Source organism: Oratosquilla oratoria, chromosome 43, assembly GCF_046742065.1.
Source record: "Oratosquilla oratoria isolate Oo_2021 chromosome 43, ASM4674206v1, whole genome shotgun sequence".
NCBI lineage: Eukaryota > Metazoa > Arthropoda > Malacostraca > Stomatopoda > Squillidae > Oratosquilla > Oratosquilla oratoria.
Window position 1 is genome coordinate 18,714,628 of NC_134819.1, and position 20,504 is coordinate 18,735,131.

Here is a 20,504-nt window from a genome sequence, read left to right on the forward strand (position 1 = left end):
AAAAAAAAAAGTACTCTATTTCGAGTAGGGTGCTTTTTTTTATGACAGGCAAAAGTGTCGACATAGTTTCGCTTCTTAACTCTACATATATGTGTAGGGCGCTTACATAGCTGGTATGCACCAAAGTGACATGTAAAATGTTAGCTTTGAGACGGCTGGCCTGAGCACTTCGCTGGTGATATACTGGGTACCCACACTATTGAGAGGTCCCTTGGGCTTCAGCGACCCAGTTGGCATTTACCCTTTTAAATGTCAAACTTCAAGGTTCAAACTGTATCTACGCCCTGCCCTGTCTCCTCTGGAACGAGATCGGAAGCTTTTGACACTGAGAGAAGCCCTGGCAGTCTTTCGCCTAACACCTCCCACAGAGGGACTACCATGGGCTCCCGCTGGGCACTAGGAGGATGCAATCCTTTCCTTCTGCTTCTTCACGAAGTCCTGAGCCATCTTGTCATTGGACCGGGTCTCTAGCACCTTTAGGATCAAATTTTCTGGAAAAGAAAAAACATGTTTAACCATCTATTCCTTAAGGATACTTGATTTCATTTATAGCTGTAAAACAAAAAGTTTAATTATTCCTTGTTTCATCCCATTCCAACATGAACAAATAGCAAACTTGAACAGACAATAGAGAATTGAAAAAAGAAGAAGAAAAAATTACTGGACCTAATTTTTCAACTACTTAATGAACGGTAGCAAAGTCTAATTTGTAAGTTATACTTTAGGACTATAGCCCTTGAACAGTTAATTCATGATAAACCAAATGAAAAGACAGTTGGAGAAACTGGCAAAACTGGCAGCTAGCCAGTTTGATCACAGACAATACGCTACAGGTGTGCCAGTATGACAACGGACTCACCTGACAAAGAATATATACTCTAGATGCTATTATCAACACACTTGAAATTTGTCAATAATGCATAGATTGTGAAAAATAAGTGACAATAATACACATAGTAAAAAAAAAAAAAATAAAAAAAAAAAATAAATAAATAAATAAATAAATAAAAAATAATAATAATAATAATAATAATAATAACATGGACTGCCAGAGAAGGATACGTGGATCCTTGTGGGATGGCACGTGGAAAGTGAGCACCACGACTGTGAATAATGACCAATGGCACCCATTCCTGGTAGTGTTTCATTCAATTGGAGAACAGAATCTGCACAAATTAAAGGTCTGAATGAATAATGCAACATGATGTTTCTTTAGGGTTAGACACAAAAAATGTGCCTAGGCTGTCACGGAGATGAAAGGATTATAGGCAATATTGAACTTGATTTCACCCGTGTTCTAATTCAAACGGATTATTCTAGCTAATACCAAATTATCTTATTCAGTGTGAATGGGTTAAGGTCATTTGGATTCACTAGAAACTGTGTTGTACTTCCAAAAAATGTTTAAGTTAACATCAGTTGGTTTTACTAAGTGGCGGGGAAATTCCAGGTATGGATAAAGCAAGGTGGACCTACTCACTGAATGGATTCCAAATATGATCATGTCAATCTTGATATCTGCAGTGTTTTTGGAAGCGTAGGAGTGTCTGAGTCAGTGTATGACATATTTTCTTCTCTCTTTTATTTGGGAGGAATTTGGGTGAACATAAATGCATTTATGCATAAAGGGTGAAAGACTGGAGGAAGTTGATAGATTTAGATACTTGGGGGCGAATGTGGCAGGAAAGGGAGGAGTGGGGATGGAGGTAGAATGTAGATTGAGAGAAGTGAGTAAATGCCTTGGTGGATTGAAAAGTGTAATGGTAAATAGACATCTGGGAATGGATGCTAAGAGGAGGTTATATGAAGGAATGATTGTGCCAACAGCACTGTACGGGGCAGGAACATGGAACATAAGAGAGGAAGAGAGGAGTTTGAATGTGTTTGAGATGAAATGTCTGAGAAGTATGATAGGGGTTACTAGACTAGATAGAGTGAGAAATGAGGAGGTGAGGAGGAGAACAGGGGTGGAAAGGGAGCTGGGAGATAGGGTTGATGAAAGAGTATTGAGATGGTTTGGACACATGGAAAGAATGAGTGAAGAAAGATTAATTAAAGAAGTGTGAAAGGCAGAGGAGGAAGGAGTGAATATGAGGGGGCGTCCTAGGATGAAATGGATGGATGGGGTGAAAGGGGCATTACAAAAGAGAGGAATGTCTGTGGAGGAAGGACAGGAGAGGACAGAAGATAGGGGTGAATGGAGAAGGGATGTGTATAGATGATGCTGTGATGCATGAGGGGGAGTGGGTGGGGGATGGGGGTGAGGAAGTATGTATGAGAAAAAATCTGATGCAGCCTGAAGAGATTTCTCCCCATCTTCTCCTTTTCTGCATGAGGGGATGTAGAGGGGAGGGTCACCGAATCTATGAAGTGACCTTGCTGTGGATGTGCTGTGTCTTGCAACACTGCTTGTGACCCAGGGCAGTGGACAGGATGCAGGGATGACTGTCATCCAGGAGGTGCCAAGATAAGAGGGAAGGGGGAGGGTGGAGGGGAGTGGAATATATAGGAAATGGGATGGGTGGGAGCGGTTTCTATGCCTTTTTCTTTTTAGCTACCCCCTGTGTAAGGGGGAAAAAGCCTTTGGTATATGTATGTATGTATATATCTTTAGCTTTCTGAAGGTATCAATAACAAAAGTATGACAGCAATTGCTTGTTGAGTATGAATACAAGACACATAAGTTTTTTTATACCATCTGAAATAATGGCAACAAGAAGCTTCACTTCATTTATGTTTAAACATGCTTTCCTTATTACCCTAAAGGGCTATGGATCCATCTCTCTCAAAACCCTCATGCATCACCAACACCATGTTTTCCCCCGCATCATAAGCTCCAATTACCTGGGTCTTTCTGGAACATGAGGCTGAGTTCGATGGGTTTAAGTCCGTGAAAGTTATCGACGGAAGAGTTGACCACCACTCCCGGAATGGTGTTGAGTGAGAGGAAAGCCTCGCCTCCAAAGTCGTTGAAGGTGATGACGTCGTGGTCCATGAGGGTGAAAAGAAGCATGGAGCCTTCGGAGCGGCAGTCCTCCAACATGGCGGGACTGTTTAGTGGATGGAATGAGAAGAGAAGGAAAGTCAAGTAATATGATTTCTTTTTTTGGGGAATAGTGAACTATGAAGATCACAGCACAACAGGGAGAGGCATCATTATATATATACATACATATATATATATATATATATATATATATATATATATATATATATATATATATATATATATATATATATATATATATATATATACAGGAGTCCCTCAAATAACGCGGATTCGAATAACACGGATTTTATTTCAAAACCATCTCAAATGTAGAGAACCGTTTTAAAATTCGCGCTGAGTCGGGCACACATACGCACACACGCAGCAACATCGCAAACATTCGTGGTGACTGCTTTCTATTTTACCATAACGCGGTCATTATGTACACTGGAAACTGCTCATACAAGGGTGTGGGGCGAGGGGATAGCCGTGGGTGGCTGCCTGCGGTCACGTGTCAACCTCCGGGTACTGATGCAGGAGGGAGGGAGGGGAGGAGAGGGGGAGTAGGGGGGTAGCCAACAAGATTTAGCTTGTCGCTTCCACCACCTGCACCGTGCTATCATGAAATTTTACCGCCCTAACCTGTTGAAGTGTAATGTTTCTTTCGTTTGGAACACAACTAAAAAGTCTGATAATGACTGTGCGTGTCGTGTCTTAATTTCTCTTATGAGGTTCTTGTTGTTACTGGCGGTGGTGGTTTGGGAGATAAAAAACAGACATATACATGCTTACACACGTGTAGACACGCACACGTAGACATGCGTTAGACAACCAGTGTATGTTGTAAATGTGCGTGCGTGTACACACAAATATGAACACAGACACATGCATGTACATACTTACTTGTACATGTGAACACAGACACATACATGCACGCATGCACACCCACACATACACACTTCAACGAACGGACGGCATAGAAGACGTTCTGAAGAAAATTGAAGTTTCGTGGATACCAAAGCAAAGAGAAGTGCCTATTGTATTTGCAGGGTGGTGGGGAAATTGCTCGTGGGATAGTGGGAAAGTAGGGAAAGAGGAGAAGGGGAGGGATTTCTGGGGGAAATGGAAGGAAATGAGGAAGGAGAAGACTTGGCCCAGGCAGACAGGCAAAAGGTAAACAAAAGGCCCCCCACCAGCTGAGTGACGATGAAATGTCTAATAAAAATGTAAAGATTAGAAGTATAGATAAGAGCAATACAGTTGAAAGTGATGAGAATATTTTCCAGGGATTTAAAGAGGGTGGGGGGACACAACCCCCCCCCCCACCCCCCAACTGACAAGACTAGAAGAGAAGGTCGATAAGATGATCGAGGACTTGGAGCGTAGGTTCAGTCATGTTAACAACATTGTACAGAGGGTTGAAAAATTGGAAGAACTAGAGAAGGTGAACAAAAACTTAACTAAAGAAATAGAAGACCTAAAAAGACAGTTAAAAGAAGTAAAAAGGGAGAATGAAGAGTTAAAGATGAATAATAAAGAAAACAGAGAGGGATGGAAGGCAATTCAAGAAAACAGTAAAGATGCATTTACTGACATGATTAAACAGCAAATGAGTGAACAAACTGAAGACTCAGTTATTGAAGTGATGAGACAGAAGGAGAATATAGTAAGAGACTTAGCTGATAAAAAGAAATGTATAATTATATTAGGAATGGAAGAGAAACATAACCCAGATAGAACCTCAAGAACCAATGAGGAAAATGAAAAAGTAAGCAGTTTACTAAAATTAGTTCAGGAAGATGAACCAGAAATTATGAAGAAAATTGAGGAAAAATTCAGGCTCGGAAAGTATAGCACAGATAAGACCAGACCAATTAAGATTAAATTCAGGTCACAAAAGACGGCAGAGAATATCTTATCCAAAACAGGGAAACTAGCAACAAGTGAACAATATAAAAAGGTATGGATAAAAAGGGAAATTAATAAAGAGGAAAGAAAGGAAGAAAAGCAGAAAAGACTTGAAGCTAAGAAAAAAAAAAAGAGCAGAACGGAGTCAGAGAAAGAGAGATTCTATTGGAGAGTAGTGAATATGAAACTAAGGTAGTTTGACATACAAGAGAAAAACAAAAGGGAAACAGAGAACACAATGGAAGTGACAGAAAACTAAGAGTGTCTTACGCAAATACAGATGGATTAATAACAGGATTGAATGAGCTGAATGATTTGAAAGAAAAAGAACCGGACATAATGGGAATTGTAGAAACAAAATTAAAAGGCCCACTACCACCCAACAGTGTAGGACATAATGCATATAATTATTGGATTAAAAACAGAGAGAAAAAGCAAGGGGGTGGAGTTATGTTCCTGACTAAGAAGGATATAAATGTGAGGGGTGTCATATATGGAAAGAATACAGTAGAGATGATTATGATAGAAGTGGAAGACAGAGATAAGAAGAGCAGAAAATTTGTGATCAATTATGTGCCTCCGAAAACAGCCTCATGGGAGGAGAGTGAACATAAAAGTATGTTAGAGGACGCAAAGATAACATTAAATAAAATAATGGAAGATGGAGGAAGAATAGTTATGATGGGCGACTTTAATTGCAAAGAAATCTGCTGGGAAGAAATGACAGTAAAGGGTGGAGACGGCTCATGGGGAAACGCTCTACTTGAGATAATTACTGACCATACAATGACACAATGGATACAGGAGAACACTAGGTATAGAAATGAAGAAGAACCATCGAGACTAGACTTAATAATTATATCTGAACCTAGAATAGTGGACAAGATTGAATATAAAACACCAATAAGTAAAAGTGACCACATATTGATTGAACTGGAACTTAATGAAGAAAAATATATCAAAAGAAATGAGCAATATAGAAAAGGAAGAATGATGTATGAAAAAACAAACTTTGATAAAATAAGAGAATTCTTTCAACAAGAAAACTGGGAAGAAATATACAAAGAAGAAACAACAGTGGAAGAGAAATGGAATATTTTGACAAAAATTTACAAAAAAGGAGTGGAAAAGTATGTCCCAAGACAAAAACAAGAAAAAGAATATGTAAAATGCTGGTACAACAAAAGCTGTAGGGAGTTAAAAGACAAAAGAGACAAAGTCTGGACCAGATGGAAAAAAGACAGAAGACCTGAAAAATGGAAAATATATACCGGTTATAGAAATGAATATGTACAAACGTGCAGAGAGGAAAAGAGAAAATATGAAAAAGATGTCATAGAAAAGTGTAAAGATCAACCAAAACTATTCTACAGATTTGTAAACAATAAACTGAAAAACAAACAAGACTTGGAGAAATTAAGACAAGGGGGAGTTGAATACACTGAGGAAATGGAAATGGCGGAAATTATGAACAAACATTTTAAATCAGTGTTTACAAGGGAGAACATACAACCTGAAGAGATTGAATGAAAAGAGAAAGTCCCCCCTATGGCAGAAATAGAAGTAACAAAGAATGAAATATTGACACACTTGAGTAATCTTGATGTCAGAAAATTGAATGGACCAGATGAAATAGCAAACTGGATTCTGAAAGAATGCAGGAATGAACTGACAGACAAAATACATAGCATACTAAACAGTTCCTTGAAAGAAGGAAAAGTTCCAGAAGATTGGAAAAAAGCAAATATAGTACCTATATATAAAGGAGGAAATAAAGAAGAACCTACAAACTATAGACCAGTCTCTCTAACAAGTACAATAGCAAAAATTTGTGAAAGAATTATCAAAAGTAGATGGGTAAAATATTTAGAAAAAAAAAACAGTGTTAAATCCAAGGCAATTTGGATTCAGACAAGGACAATCATGCGTCACCAATTTAATATGTTTCTATTCAAGGCTAATAGATATAATACAAGAAAGAGATGGATGGGCGGACTGTGCATTTCTAGACCTAAAGAAAGCATTTGACAAAGTACCACATAAGAAGTTGCTTAAGAAATTAGAAACTGAAGGAGGAATACAGGGAAAACTACTAAATTGGATGGAAGACTTTTTGCAAGAAAGAAAAATGAGAGTAGTGATAAGAGACCAGCACTCAAAATGGGATAAAGTAATAAGTGGTGTTCCGCAGGGAACAGTACTGGCCCCAATAATGTTTGCTATATATATTAATGATATGGATGAAGGAATTGAAAGCTATATGAGCTTCTTTGCAGATGATGCAAAACTACTAAAAAGAGTGAAAACAGAAGAAGATTGTGAATCACTACAGAGAGATCTATATAAAGTACAAGAATGGAGTAGGAAGTGGGAGATGGAGTTCAATACAAAAAAATGTAGTATAATGGAATTTGGAAAAAGCAAAAACAGAATAACAGGAGCATATAAATTGGGAGAAGAAGGAATAAAAAAAAAAGTAGAAAATGAGAAGGACCTGGGAGTCACTGTTATGAATAATATGTCACCTGAGAAACATATAAATAAGATTTTTGGAGAAATTTATAATTCAATAAGAACAATCAAAGTTGCATTTACATACCTGGATGAAGAAATGGTGAGGAAAATCCTAATCACCCTGATAAGACCAAGATTGGAATATGCAGCAACGATATGGTCACCAAGTACAAAAAAATGTATAAAAAAACTTGAAAGAATACAAAGAGCAATTACAAAATTGGCACCAACACTCTCAAAACTATCATATGAAGAGAGACTAGAAAAACTTGAACTACAGACACTAAAGCAAAGAAGAGAGAGAGGAGATTTGATAGCTATTTACAGAATCATGAAAGGCATGGAAATTACTGATAGAGAAAATCTGATAAAATGGGATGACAGAAATACAAGAGGACACGGAAAGAAAATAAAAAAAGACAGCTATAGAAGAGATTTGAAAAAGAACAGCTTTCCTCACAGAGTAATAGATAGTTGGAACAAGTTAGATGAGAAAGTGGTGTGTGCAAAAACAATACATGAATTTAAAAATAGTTTAGATAAAATGAGATATGAAGACGGGACCCCACGAGCATAGCTCCCCTTCCCGTAGAATACAACTAGGTAAATACACATGCCACATACACATACATACACCAAATACACACACATATACATACGCCACATACACACACACACGTGTATATGCCACATACACACACATATGTATATACGCCACATACACACATGCATATACGCCACATACACACACATGTATATACGCACAAACACATACATACGCCACAAACGCCACATACATACACCACATACACGCGCACACACACACACACACACTTTCAACGAACGGACGGCTTGACGAACGCTCTGAAGAAAAGTGCAGATTGTGGATACCAACGCAAAGAGAAGTGCCTTTTTGTATTTGCAGGGGGGGGGAATTGCTCGTGAGGTAGTGGGAAAGTAAGGAAAGAGGAGAGGGGGAGGGATTACTGGGGAAATGGAAGGTAATGAGGATGTGGAGGACTTGGCCCAGGCAGACGGGCGGAAGGTCAACATGAAACGACCACCGGATGACGAAATGGCAAATAAAAATGTAAAGATTAGAAGTATAGAGAGGAGAAATACAGTAGAAAGTGACGAGAATATGTTCCAGGGATTTAAAGAGGGTGGGGGGGACACAACCCCCCCCAGACTGATAAGACTAGAGGAGAGAGTTGATAAGGTGATCGAGGACTTGGAACGTAAGTTAGGTAATGTAGGCTCCATTCTCCAAAGAATTGAAAGATTGGAACAACTAGAGAAGGCTAACAGAAACTTAACTGAAGAAGTAGAGGACCTAAAAAGACAGTTAGGAAATGTAAAGGAGGAGAATGAGAAATTGAAGAAGAATAGTAATGAAAACAGTGAGAAAATAGCTACAGAAGCTAAAAATTGGAGAATAACTCAAGAAGGGAATAAGGTTTCATTCACTGACATAGTCAAACAGCAATTGAAAGAACATAATGAAGACTCAGTTATTAAAGTGATGAGACAGAAGGAGAATATAGTAAGAGAATTAGCTGACAAAAAGAAATGTATAATTATATTAGGAATGGAAGAGAAACATAACCCAGATAGAACCGCAAGAATCAAGGAGGAAAATGAAAGGGTAAGCAGTTTATTAAAATTAGTCCAGGAAGATGAACCAGAAATTATAAAGGAAATTGAGGAAAAATTCAGACTAGGAAAATATAGTACAGATAAGACCAGACCAATTAAGATTAAATTCAGGTCACAAACAACGGCAGAGAAAATTCTATCCAAGACAGGGAAACTAGCAACAAATGATCAATATAAAAAGGTATGGATAAAAAGAGAAATGAATAAGGAGGAAAGAGAGGCAGAAAAGCAGAAAAGAATTGAAGCTAAGGCAAAAAACGAGGAAAGAACGGAGTCAGAGAAAGAGAGATTCTATTGGAGAGTAGTGAATATGAAAATAAAGCAGTTCGACATACTAAAGAAAAACATAAGGGAAACAGAGAACACAATGGAAGTGGCAGAAAACTAAGAGTGTCTTACACAAATATAGATGGATTGATAACAGGATTGAATGAACTGAATGATTATTTGAAAGAAAAAGAACCGGACATAATGGGAATTGTAGAAACAAAATTAAAAGGCCCACTACCACCCAACAGTGTAGGACATGATACATACAATTATTGGATTAGAAACAGAGAGAAAAAACAAGGGGGTGGAGTTATGTTCCTGACAAAGAAGGATATAAACGTGAAAGGTGTCATATATGGAAAGAATACAGTAGAGATGATTATGATAGAAGTGGAAGACCGAGATAAGAAGAGCAGAAAATTTGTGATCAACTATGTGCCTCCGAAAACAGCCTCATGGGAGGAGAATGAACATAAAAGTATGTTAGAGGACACAAAGATAGCATTAACTAAAATAATGGAAGACGGAGGAAGAATAGTTATGATGGGCGACTTTAATTGCAAAGAAATCTGCTGGGAAGAAATGACAGTAAAGAGTGGTGATGACTCATGGGGAAATGCTCTACTTGAGATGATTACTGACCATTCAATGACACAATGGATACAAGAGAACACTAGGTATAGAAATGAAGAAGAACCATCGAGGCTAGACTTAATAATTACATCTGAACCTAGAATAGTGGACAAGATTGAATATAAAACACCAATAGGTAAAAGTGACCACATATTGATTGAACTGGAACTTAATGAAGAAAAATATATGAAAAGAAATGAACAATATAGAAAAGGAAGAATGATGTATGAAAAAACAAACTTTGATAAAATAAGAGAATTCTTCCAACAAGAAAACTGGGAAGAAATATACAAAGAAGAAACATCAGTGGAAGAGAAATGGAATATTTTGACAAAAATTTACAAAGAAGGAGTGGAAAAGTATGTCCCAAGACAAAAACAAGAAAAAGAATATGTAAAATGCTGGTACAACAAAAGTTGTAGGGAGTTAAAAGACAAAAGAGACAAAGCCTGGACCGGATGGAAAAAAGACAGAAGACCTGAAAAATGGAAAATATATACTGGTTATAGAAATGAATATGTACAAAAGTGCAGAGAGGAAAAAAGAAAATATGAAAAAGATGTTATAGAAAAGTGTAAAGATCAACCAAAACTATTCTACAGATTTGTAAACAATAAACTGAAAAACAAACAAGACTTGGAGAAATTAAGACAAGGGGGAGTTGAATACACTGAGGAAATGGAAATGGCAGAAATTATGAACAAACATTTTAAATCAGTGTTTACAAGGGAAAATATACAACCTGAAGAGATTGAGTGGAAGGAAAAAGTCCCCCCTATGGAAGAAATAGAAGTAACGAAGAATGAAATATTGACACACTTGGGTAATTTTGATGTCAGAAAATCGCATGGGCCAGATGAAATAGCAAACTGGATTCTGAAAGAATGTAGGAATGAACTGGCAGACAAAATACATAGCATAATAAGCAGTTCCTTAAAAGAAGGAAAAGTTCCAGAAGATTGGAAAAAAGCAAATATAGTACCTATATATAAAGGAGGAAATAAAGAAGAACCTACCAACTATAGACCAGTCTCTCTAACAAGTACAATAGCAAAAATATGTGAAAGAATTATCAAAAGTAGATGGGTAAAATACTTGGAAAAAAACAACGTACTAAATCCAAGGCAATTTGGATTCAGACAAGGACGATCATGCGTCACCAATTTAATATGTTTCTATTCAAGGCTAATAGATATAATACAAGAAAGAGATGGATGGGCTGATTGTGCATTTCTAGACCTAAAAAAAGCTTTTGACAAAGTACCACATAAGAAGTTGCTTAAGAAATTAGAATATGAAGGAGGAATACAAGGTAAATTGCTAAATTGGATGGAAGACTTTTTGCAAGAAAGAAAAATGCGAGTAGTGATAAGAGATCAGCACTCAAAATGGAATGAAGTAATAAGCGGTGTCCCGCAGGGAACAGTTCTGGCCCCAATAATGTTTGCTATATATATTAATGATATGGATGAAGGAATTGAAAGCTATATGAGCTTCTTTGCAGATGATGCAAAATTACTGAAAAGAGTGAAAACTGAAGAAGATTGTGAATCACTACAGAGAGATCTAAATAAAGTACAAGAATGGAGTAGGAAGTGGGAGATGGAGTTCAATACAAAAAAGTGTAGTATAATGGAATTTGGAAAAAGCAAAAACAGAATAACAGGATCATATAATTTGGGAGAAGAAGGAATAAAAAGAGTAGAAAATGAGAGGGACCTGGGAGTCATTGTTATGAATAATATGTCACCTGAGAAACATATAAATAAGATTTTTGGAGAAACTTATAATTTAATAAGAACAATCAAAGTGGCATTTACATACCTGGATGAAGAAATGGTGAGGAAAATCCTAGTCACCCTGATAAGACCAAGATTGGAATATGCAGCAACGATATGGTCACCAAGTACAAAAAAATGTATAAAAAAACTTGAAAGAATACAAAGAGCAATTACTAAACTGGCACCAACACTCTCAAAACTATCATATGAAGAGAGACTACAAAAACTTAAACTACAGACACTAGAGCAAAGAAGAGAGAGAGGAGATTTGATAGCTATTTACAGAATCATGAAAGGCATAGAAATTACTGATAGAGAGAATCTGATAAAATGGGATGACAGAAATACAAGAGGACACGGAAAGAAAATAAAAAAAGACAACTATAGAAGAGATTTGAAAAAGAACAGCTTTCCTCACAGAGCAATAGACAGTTGGAACAAGTTAGATGAGAAAGTGGTGTGTGCAAAAACAATACATGAATTTAAAAATAGTTTAGATAAAATGAGATATGAAGACGGGACCTCACGAGCATAGCTCCCCTTCCCGTAAAATACAACTAGGTAAATACAACTAGGTAAATACACACACTTCAACGAATGGACGGCTTAGAAGACGTTCTGAAGAAAAGTGAAGTCTGTGGATCCCAACGCAAAGAGAAGTGCCTAGTGTTTTTGCAGGGTGGGGGGGAAATTGCTCGTGGAGTAGTGGGAACGTAGGGAAAGAGGAAAAGGGGAGGGATTACTGAGGGAAATGGAAGGAAATGAGGAGGGAGTAGACTTTGACCAGCCAGACAAGCGGAAGGTAAACAAAAGACTTAGCGAGGATCAAATGTCTAATAAAAATGTAAAGATTAGAAGTATAGAGAGGAGCAATACAGAAGAAAGTGACGAGAATATGTTCCAGGGATTTAAAGAGGGTGGGGGGGACACAACCCCCCCCCCCCCCGACTGATAAGACTAGAGGAGAGAGTTGATAAGGTGATCGAGGACTTGGAGCGTAAGTTAGGTAACGTAGACTCCATTTTTCAAAGAATTGAAAGGTTGGAACAACTAGAGAAGGCTAACAGAATCTTAACTGAAGAAATAGAGGACCTAAAAAGACAGTTAGGAAATGTAAAGGAGGAGAATGAGAAATTGAAGAAGAATAGTAATGAAAACAGAGAGAAACTAGCTACAGAAGCTAAAAATTGGAGAATAACTCAAGAAGGGAATAAGGTTTCATTCACTGACATAGTCAAACAGCAATTGAAAGAACATAATGAAGACTCAGTTATTAAAGTGATGAGACAGAAGGAGAATATAGTAAGAGAATTAGCTGACAAAAAGAAATGTATAATTATATTAGGAATGGAAGAGAAACATAACCCAGATAGAACTGCAAGAATCAAGGAGGAAAATGAAAGAGTAAGCAGTTTATTAAAATTAGTCCAGGAAGATGAACCAGAAATTATAAAGGAAATTGAGGAAAAATTCAGACTCGGAAAATATAGTACAGATAAGACCAGACCAATTAAGATTAAATTCAGGTCACAAACAACGGCAGAGAAAATTCTATCCAAGACAGGGAAACTAGCAACAAATGATCAATATAAAAAGGTATGGATAAAAAGAGAAATGAATAAGGAGGAAAGAGAGGCAGAAAAGCAGAAAAGAATTGAAGCTAAGGCAAAAAACGAGGAAAGAACGGAGTCAGAGAAAGAGAGATTCTATTGGAGAGTAGTGAACATGAAAATAAAGCAGTTCGACATACTAAAGAAAAACATAAGGGAAACAGAGAATACAATGGAAGTGGCAGAAAACTAAGAGTGTCTTACACAAATATAGATGGATTGATAACAGGATTGAATGAACTGAATGATTATTTGAAAGAAAAAGAACCGGACATAATGGGAATTGTAGAAACAAAATTAAAAGGCCCACTACCACCCAACAGTGTAGGACATGATACATACAATTATTGGATTAGAAACAGAGAGAAAAAACAAGGGGGTGGAGTTATGTTCCTGACTAAGAAGGATATAAACGTGAAAGGTGTCATATATGGAAAGAATACAGTAGAGATGATTATGATAGAAGTGGAAGACCGAGATAAGAAGAGCAGAAAATTTGTGATCAATTATGTGCCTCCGAAAACAGCCTCATGGGAGGAGAGAGAACATAAAAGTATGTTAGAGGACACAAAGATAGCATTAACTAAAATAATGGAAGACGGAGGAAGAATAGTTATGATGGGCGACTTTAATTGCAAAGAAATCTGCTGGGAAGACATGACAGTAAAGAGTGGTGATGACTCATGGGGAAATGCTCTACTTGAGATGATTACTGACCATTCAATGACACAATGGATACAAGAGAACACTAGGTATAGAAATGAAGAAGAACCATCGAGGCTAGACTTAATAATTACATCTGAACCTAGAATAGTGGACAAGATTGAATATAAAACACCAATAGGTAAAAGTGACCACATATTGATTGAACTGGAACTTAATGAAGAAAAATATATGAAAAGAAATGAACAATATAGAAAAGGAAGAATGATGTATGAAAAAACAAACTTTGATAAAATAAGAGAATTCTTTCAACAAGAAAACTGGGAAGAAATATACAAAGAAGAAACAACAGTGGAAGAGAAATGGAATATTTTGACAAAAATTTACAAAGAAGGAGTGGAAAAGTATGTCCCAAGACAAAAACAAGAAAAAGAATATGTAAAATGCTGGTACAACAAAAGTTGTAGGGAGTTAAAGGACAAAAGAGACAAAGCCTGGAACAGATGGAAAAAAGACAGAAGACCTGAAAAATGGAAAATATATACTGGTTATAGAAATGAATATGTACAAAAGTGCAGAGAGGAAAAAAGAAAATATGAAAAAGATGTTATAGAAAAGTGTAAAGATCAACCAAAACTATTCTACAGATTTGTAAACAATAAACTGAAAAACAAACAAGACTTAGAGAAATTAAGACAAGGAGGAGTTGAATACACTGAGGAAATGGAAATGGCAGAAATTATGAACAAACATTTTAAATCAGTGTTTACAAGGGAAAATATACAACCTGAAGAGATTGAGTGGAAGGAAAAAGTCCCCCCTATGGAAGAAATAGAAGTAACGAAGAATGAAATATTGACACACTTGGGTAATTTTGATGTCAGAAAATCGCATGGGCCAGATGAAATAGCAAACTGGATTCTGAAAGAATGCAGGAATGAACTGGCAGACAAAATACATAGCATAATAAGCAGTTCCTTAAAAGAAGGAAAAGTTCCAGAAGATTGGAAAAAAGCAAATATAGTACCTATATATAAAGGAGGAAATAAAGAAGAACCTACCAACTATAGACCAGTCTCTCTAACAAGTACAATAGCAAAAATATGTGAAAGAATTATCAAAAGTAGATGGGTAAAATACTTGGAAAAAAACAACGTACTAAAGCCAAGGCAATTTGGATTCAGACAAGGACGATCATGCGTCACCAATTTAATATGTTTCTATTCAAGGCTAATAGATATAATACAAGAAAGAGATGGATGGGCTGATTGTGCATTTCTAGACCTAAAAAAAGCTTTTGACAAAGTACCACATAAGAAGTTGCTTAAGAAATTAGAATATGAAGGAGGAATACAAGGTAAATTGCTAAATTGGATGGAAGACTTTTTGCAAGAAAGAAAAATGAGAGTAGTGATAAGAGATCAGCACTCAAAATGGAATGAAGTAATAAGCGGTGTCCCGCAGGGAACAGTTCTGGCCCCAATAATGTTTGCTATATATATTAATGATATGGATGAAGGAATTGAAAGCTATATGAGCTTCTTTGCAGATGATGCAAAATTACTGAAAAGAGTGAAAACTGAAGAAGATTGTGAATCACTACAGAGAGATCTAAATAAAGTACAAGAATGGAGTAGGAAGTGGGAGATGGAGTTCAATACAAAAAAGTGTAGTATAATGGAATTTGGAAAAAGCAAAAACAGAATAACAGGATCATATAATTTGGGAAAAGAAGGAATAAAAAAAGTAGAAAATGAGAAGGACCTGGGAGTCATTGTTATGAATAATATGTCACCTGAGAAACATATAAATAAGATTTTTGGAGAAACTTATAATTTAATAAGAACAATCAAAGTGGCATTTACATACCTGGATGAAGAAATGGTGAGGAAAATCCTAATCACCCTGATAAGACCAAGATTGGAATATGCAGCAACGATATGGTCACCAAGTACAAAAAAATGTATAAAAAAACTTGAAAGAATACAAAGAGCAATTACAAAACTGGCACCAACACTCTCAAAACTATCATATGAAGAGAGACTACAAAAACTTAAACTACAGACACTAGAGCAAAGAAGAGAGAGAGGAGATTTGATAGCTATTTACAGAATCATGAAAGGCATAGAAATTACTGATAGAGAGAATCTGATAAAATGGGATGACAGAAATACAAGAGGACACGGAAAGAAAATAAAAAAAGACAGCTATAGAAGAGATTTGAAAAAGAACAGCTTTCCTCACAGAGCAATAGACAGTTGGAACAAGTTAGATGAGAAAGTGGTGTGTGCAAAAACAATACATGAATTTAAAAATAGTTTAGATAAAATGAGATATGAAGACGGGACCCCACGAGCATAGCTCCCCTTCCCGTAAAATACAACTAGGTACAACTAGGTAAATACACATACATACGGTTCTCGGTATTTAATATGGAATGTCAGCATACGTGGATTTGGTCATACACGGTAATTTCAGGAACCTAACCCCCGAGTTATTTGAGGGACTCCTGTATGTATATATATATATGTTTATATACATATATTTATATATATATGCATATATATGCACATATATATGTATACATATATATATACATATATATATATATATGTATATATATATGTATATTTATATACATATATATATATATATGTATATATATGTATATGTATATATATATATACATATATATATATATACATATATATATATACATATTACATATATATATATATATATATATATATATATATATATATATATATATATATCAAGTAACTCCTTTGCTACTATGACAGCCTTTAGCTATTGTGCTGCGGTTAACACTAGACCATTTAATTCAAATGAAGGAAGGACCATATGCTCAAAGGTTGCATGCTCAACATTCAGAGCACCACAGATGAGGTCTCGTCTAGCTTTCTGAAGAGCCAACCACCTCCCCACTTCCCGTCACTATTCTTAATACTTCTCTTGTCACGGGCGATACTTACAATTCAAAACATTCATCGAAGAGAGGGTGGAGCGTCTTCTTGTGAACGTTGGTCTGCTGAGGTGCACACTTCGGGAAGAGGCGTCGTGGCAATAGTTCGATGACCACGAATGGGTCACTCAGTCCTGCGGAGATTGGGAAACACTGGGTTACATGTGACTAACAACAAAAACCTGCCAACCCCGGCCGGCCTGTTTACAATCTTCTAGCTCTCCTTGCCTCCACAACTGTGTCACTAATAAAGCACATAAATTTTCTATTTAAATTTTCTTCACAAAACCTGCTTATACTTTTCCTTGAGTCTCATTGACACAAGACTGGTTTAGTTGTCACTACTGCTGAAAGCAACTTGTAAACTACCCCTCTACTTGTCCAGTATCAATGGGGAGTGAGTCAACATAGACAAATGATGTGTGATTTCTGCTTGTAGGGTTGCTATAAAATAGTCTATATCATTAGCTGCATGCTGCCATGCAATCACTACTGCATGACAACATAAGGTCAATACCCCAGTACGGTGTATGTGTATGTGTGTGCATATGTGTATTACAGTGAGACCTCTCATTAATGGACGTTAATTAGCTGTGTTTGCAGTGTTTTTGGTGCTGTTGTTTAGTGCATGCAATCACTATGCCATCCAAAAACCACTCCAAAACACCGAAAACACAGCGAAAACACCGCAAACACAGCTAATTAACGTCTGTTAATGAGAGGTCTCACTGAATGTAATTCAGCAAAGTACTGGATCACATGATCAGTTTATGACTTTCCTTAAAAATCACAGCTGAATGGACTCACCCCATCATGGCTGACTAACCGTTCGGATCAAGTGGAATGACATTCTTGGCTTGAAGCACCTCGACACAGAGGGAGTCGTGGTTGAAGTAGACCCTAACATAAAGCGTGCCATACTCTTGGGCGTCGTAGTGCTCCTGCTCAGCTAGCCGTTCCATGTGGTAAGCATCTACCAGAGCCTCTGTCGACGTCTTGTGAAGCTTCAAGAAGAAAAATGTAATATCACTTTAGGGAGACGTAACAAGTGGGTGAGGTGAATAAATATTGCTTGGACACTTTAGGAAGGTACTGTGTTACTCTGAAGGTCTCATGCTGATTTTTTAATCACTGCATATGTGTGTGTGTGTATTTACCTAATTGTATTTTACCTACATATACCAAAGGCTTTTTCCCCTTACAAAGGAGATAGCCATAAAACAAAGGCATAAAAACCATTCCCACCCATTCCATCCCCACACACTCCATTCCCCTCTACCCTCTTCCCTCCCTCTTATTTTGGCACCTCCTGGATGACGGGTTCATCCCTGCATATTGTCCACTGCCCTGGGTCAGAGGCAGTGTCACAAGACACAACACACCCACAGCAAGGCCTGCTTCATCAAATCAGCAATCCCCTCTCTCTGTACCCTCATGCAGAAATGGAGAAGACGGGGAGATATCACTTCGGGCTGCGTTAAATTATTTTTCACACATACTCCCTCACCCCCCATCCCCCTCATGCATCACAGCATCATCCATTCTCCATTCACCCCTATCTTCTGTCCTCTCCCATCCTTTCTCAACAGACATTCCCCTCTTTCTCAATGCCCCTTTTATCTATTTCATCCTTTGTCACCCCCTCATGTTCACTCCTTCCATCTCTATCTTCCACACCTATTTTACTAATCTTTCTTCACTCATTCTTTCCATATGTCCAAACTATCCCAATCCTCTTTCATCAACCCTATCTCCCAACTCCCTTTCCACCCCCATTCTCCTCCTCACCTCCTCATTTCTCACGCTATCCAGCCTAGTAACCCCTATCATACTTCTCAGGCACCTCATCTCAAACACATTCAAACTCCTCCTCTCTTCCTTTCTTATGTGTGGCTTAAACTTCTGATACAATTAGCTGTGGCTTAAACTTTTAATGGCCAAGAATATCTGCATTCGAATCTACATCCGCAAATACTGGAAATAGCTATTCGCGCCTGCATCTGCATATTCAAATATTGAACAATTGACATCTTGTCCACCTCTAATAAAAACCAATCCACATCAATACATCACAGGTAGACATCTTGTCCACCTCTAATAAAAACCAATCCACATCAATACATCACAGGTAGACATCTTGTCCACCTCTAACATAAACCAATCCACATCAATACATCACAGGTAACAGTCCAATCTTTCTTTCTGGAGATATCTATGGAAAGGCAACAGTTATTGTATATCATTGTTACTCACCCTTATAAAGATACTCACCCGTAAAAGCTTTTCTACTAAGACATACTCAGGTCCTTCGAGTATCTTTAGAGAAAGACCATGGCCACCAGCATAGAAGAAGTCTCTAAGCATGGACAGAGCATCGTACAGGCGAAGAAAGAATGCCCCTTGCTTCTCCTGTAGGAGGTAAAACAGCCATTTAGCCACTGAGAACCTCTTGTAAATGTGATAGCTTTTCTATCTGTTGAGGTGAAGTAGGGATATGTTGAGATAAAATATGAATAACTAAAGTTACTTTGATCACAAAAGAAAAGTTGTAGGGAAATCTTCATATAAGGTGATAACCTTGTGTCAAAGAGCAACAACCAAATGATTGAAGAAAAGTCAAAACCAAGAGGGAACACGAAAGTCAGGTGTGAGGATATGAGTGTTCTCATTTCCACCAGGGAAAGCATAATCTTAAAAGAAGACAGCTACGTACCTCTGCATCCTTGCCTACTTGCTCAAGGAGGGCTTGAAGTACAGCTAACCACAACAAAGACAAGAAGCGCTTCAAGTTGTTCTTGAGCAAAGCGGCAGCATAGTGGCCTAGTGACACCTGCAGCAATAAAAGACAGTTGTAGAGTCGCAGAAAAGGCTGGCAATAAAAATGTAAAGGAATGAGTTATTCTTACTCTCCTTGTGTATGCATTTGTTCTTATTTCCCTATAACGGTACAAAAATTAGTGACTACAGCACTATATGGGGCAGAAACATGGAACATAAGAGAGGAAGAGAGGAGGAGTTTGAATGTGTTTGAGATGAAATGCCTGAGAAGTATGGTAGGGATTACTAGGCTGGATAGTGAGAAATGAGGAGGTGAGGAGGAGAGTGGGGGTGGAAAGGGGGTTGGGAGATAGGGTGCATGAGTGTTGGGATGGTTTGGACACATGGAAAGAATGAGTGAAGAAAGATTTGTAAAAGAGGTGTGGAAATCAGAGGTGGAAGGAGTGAACATAAGGGGTCAACTATGGATGAGATGGATGGATGGGGTAACAAGGGCACTGAAGAAGTATTAACCCCTTCCATACGGTGCCGCACACGTAGGCGTCATGGGGAGCGAGTGTATTCGCGAGGCTGCCATATCGGCGTCTTGATTATATTTATTGTAGTCACCCCTCCATAATGACATTCTTTCTAATTCTTTTGTAATCGCATTTTCTATGGTTATCAAAATTCACGGGTGAAGAGAGAACGATCGATATAAGCGGTGACTATATTTTATT

At 37.4% G+C, this 20,504-nt stretch overlaps 1 protein-coding gene across 1 annotated transcript in view; it reads right to left on the reverse strand.

The window, feature by feature from the left end:
* Positions 1 to 355: 355 nt before the first annotated feature.
* Positions 356 to 20,504, reverse strand: part of unc-13-4A (BAI1 associated protein 3) — a 207,203-nt gene continuing 187,054 nt past the window's right edge. Inside the window, exons 26-31 of the mRNA XM_076179939.1 lie at positions 19,721 to 19,837; positions 19,279 to 19,416; positions 17,834 to 18,011; positions 17,018 to 17,141; positions 2,845 to 3,050; positions 356 to 491 (exon numbers count right to left, since the gene is read on the reverse strand). Of these exons, the coding sequence (XP_076036054.1) occupies positions 397 to 491; positions 2,845 to 3,050; positions 17,018 to 17,141; positions 17,834 to 18,011; positions 19,279 to 19,416; positions 19,721 to 19,837 (858 nt within the window). The 3' untranslated portion in view covers positions 356 to 396. The remainder of the gene's footprint in view (positions 492 to 2,844; positions 3,051 to 17,017; positions 17,142 to 17,833; positions 18,012 to 19,278; positions 19,417 to 19,720; positions 19,838 to 20,504) is intronic.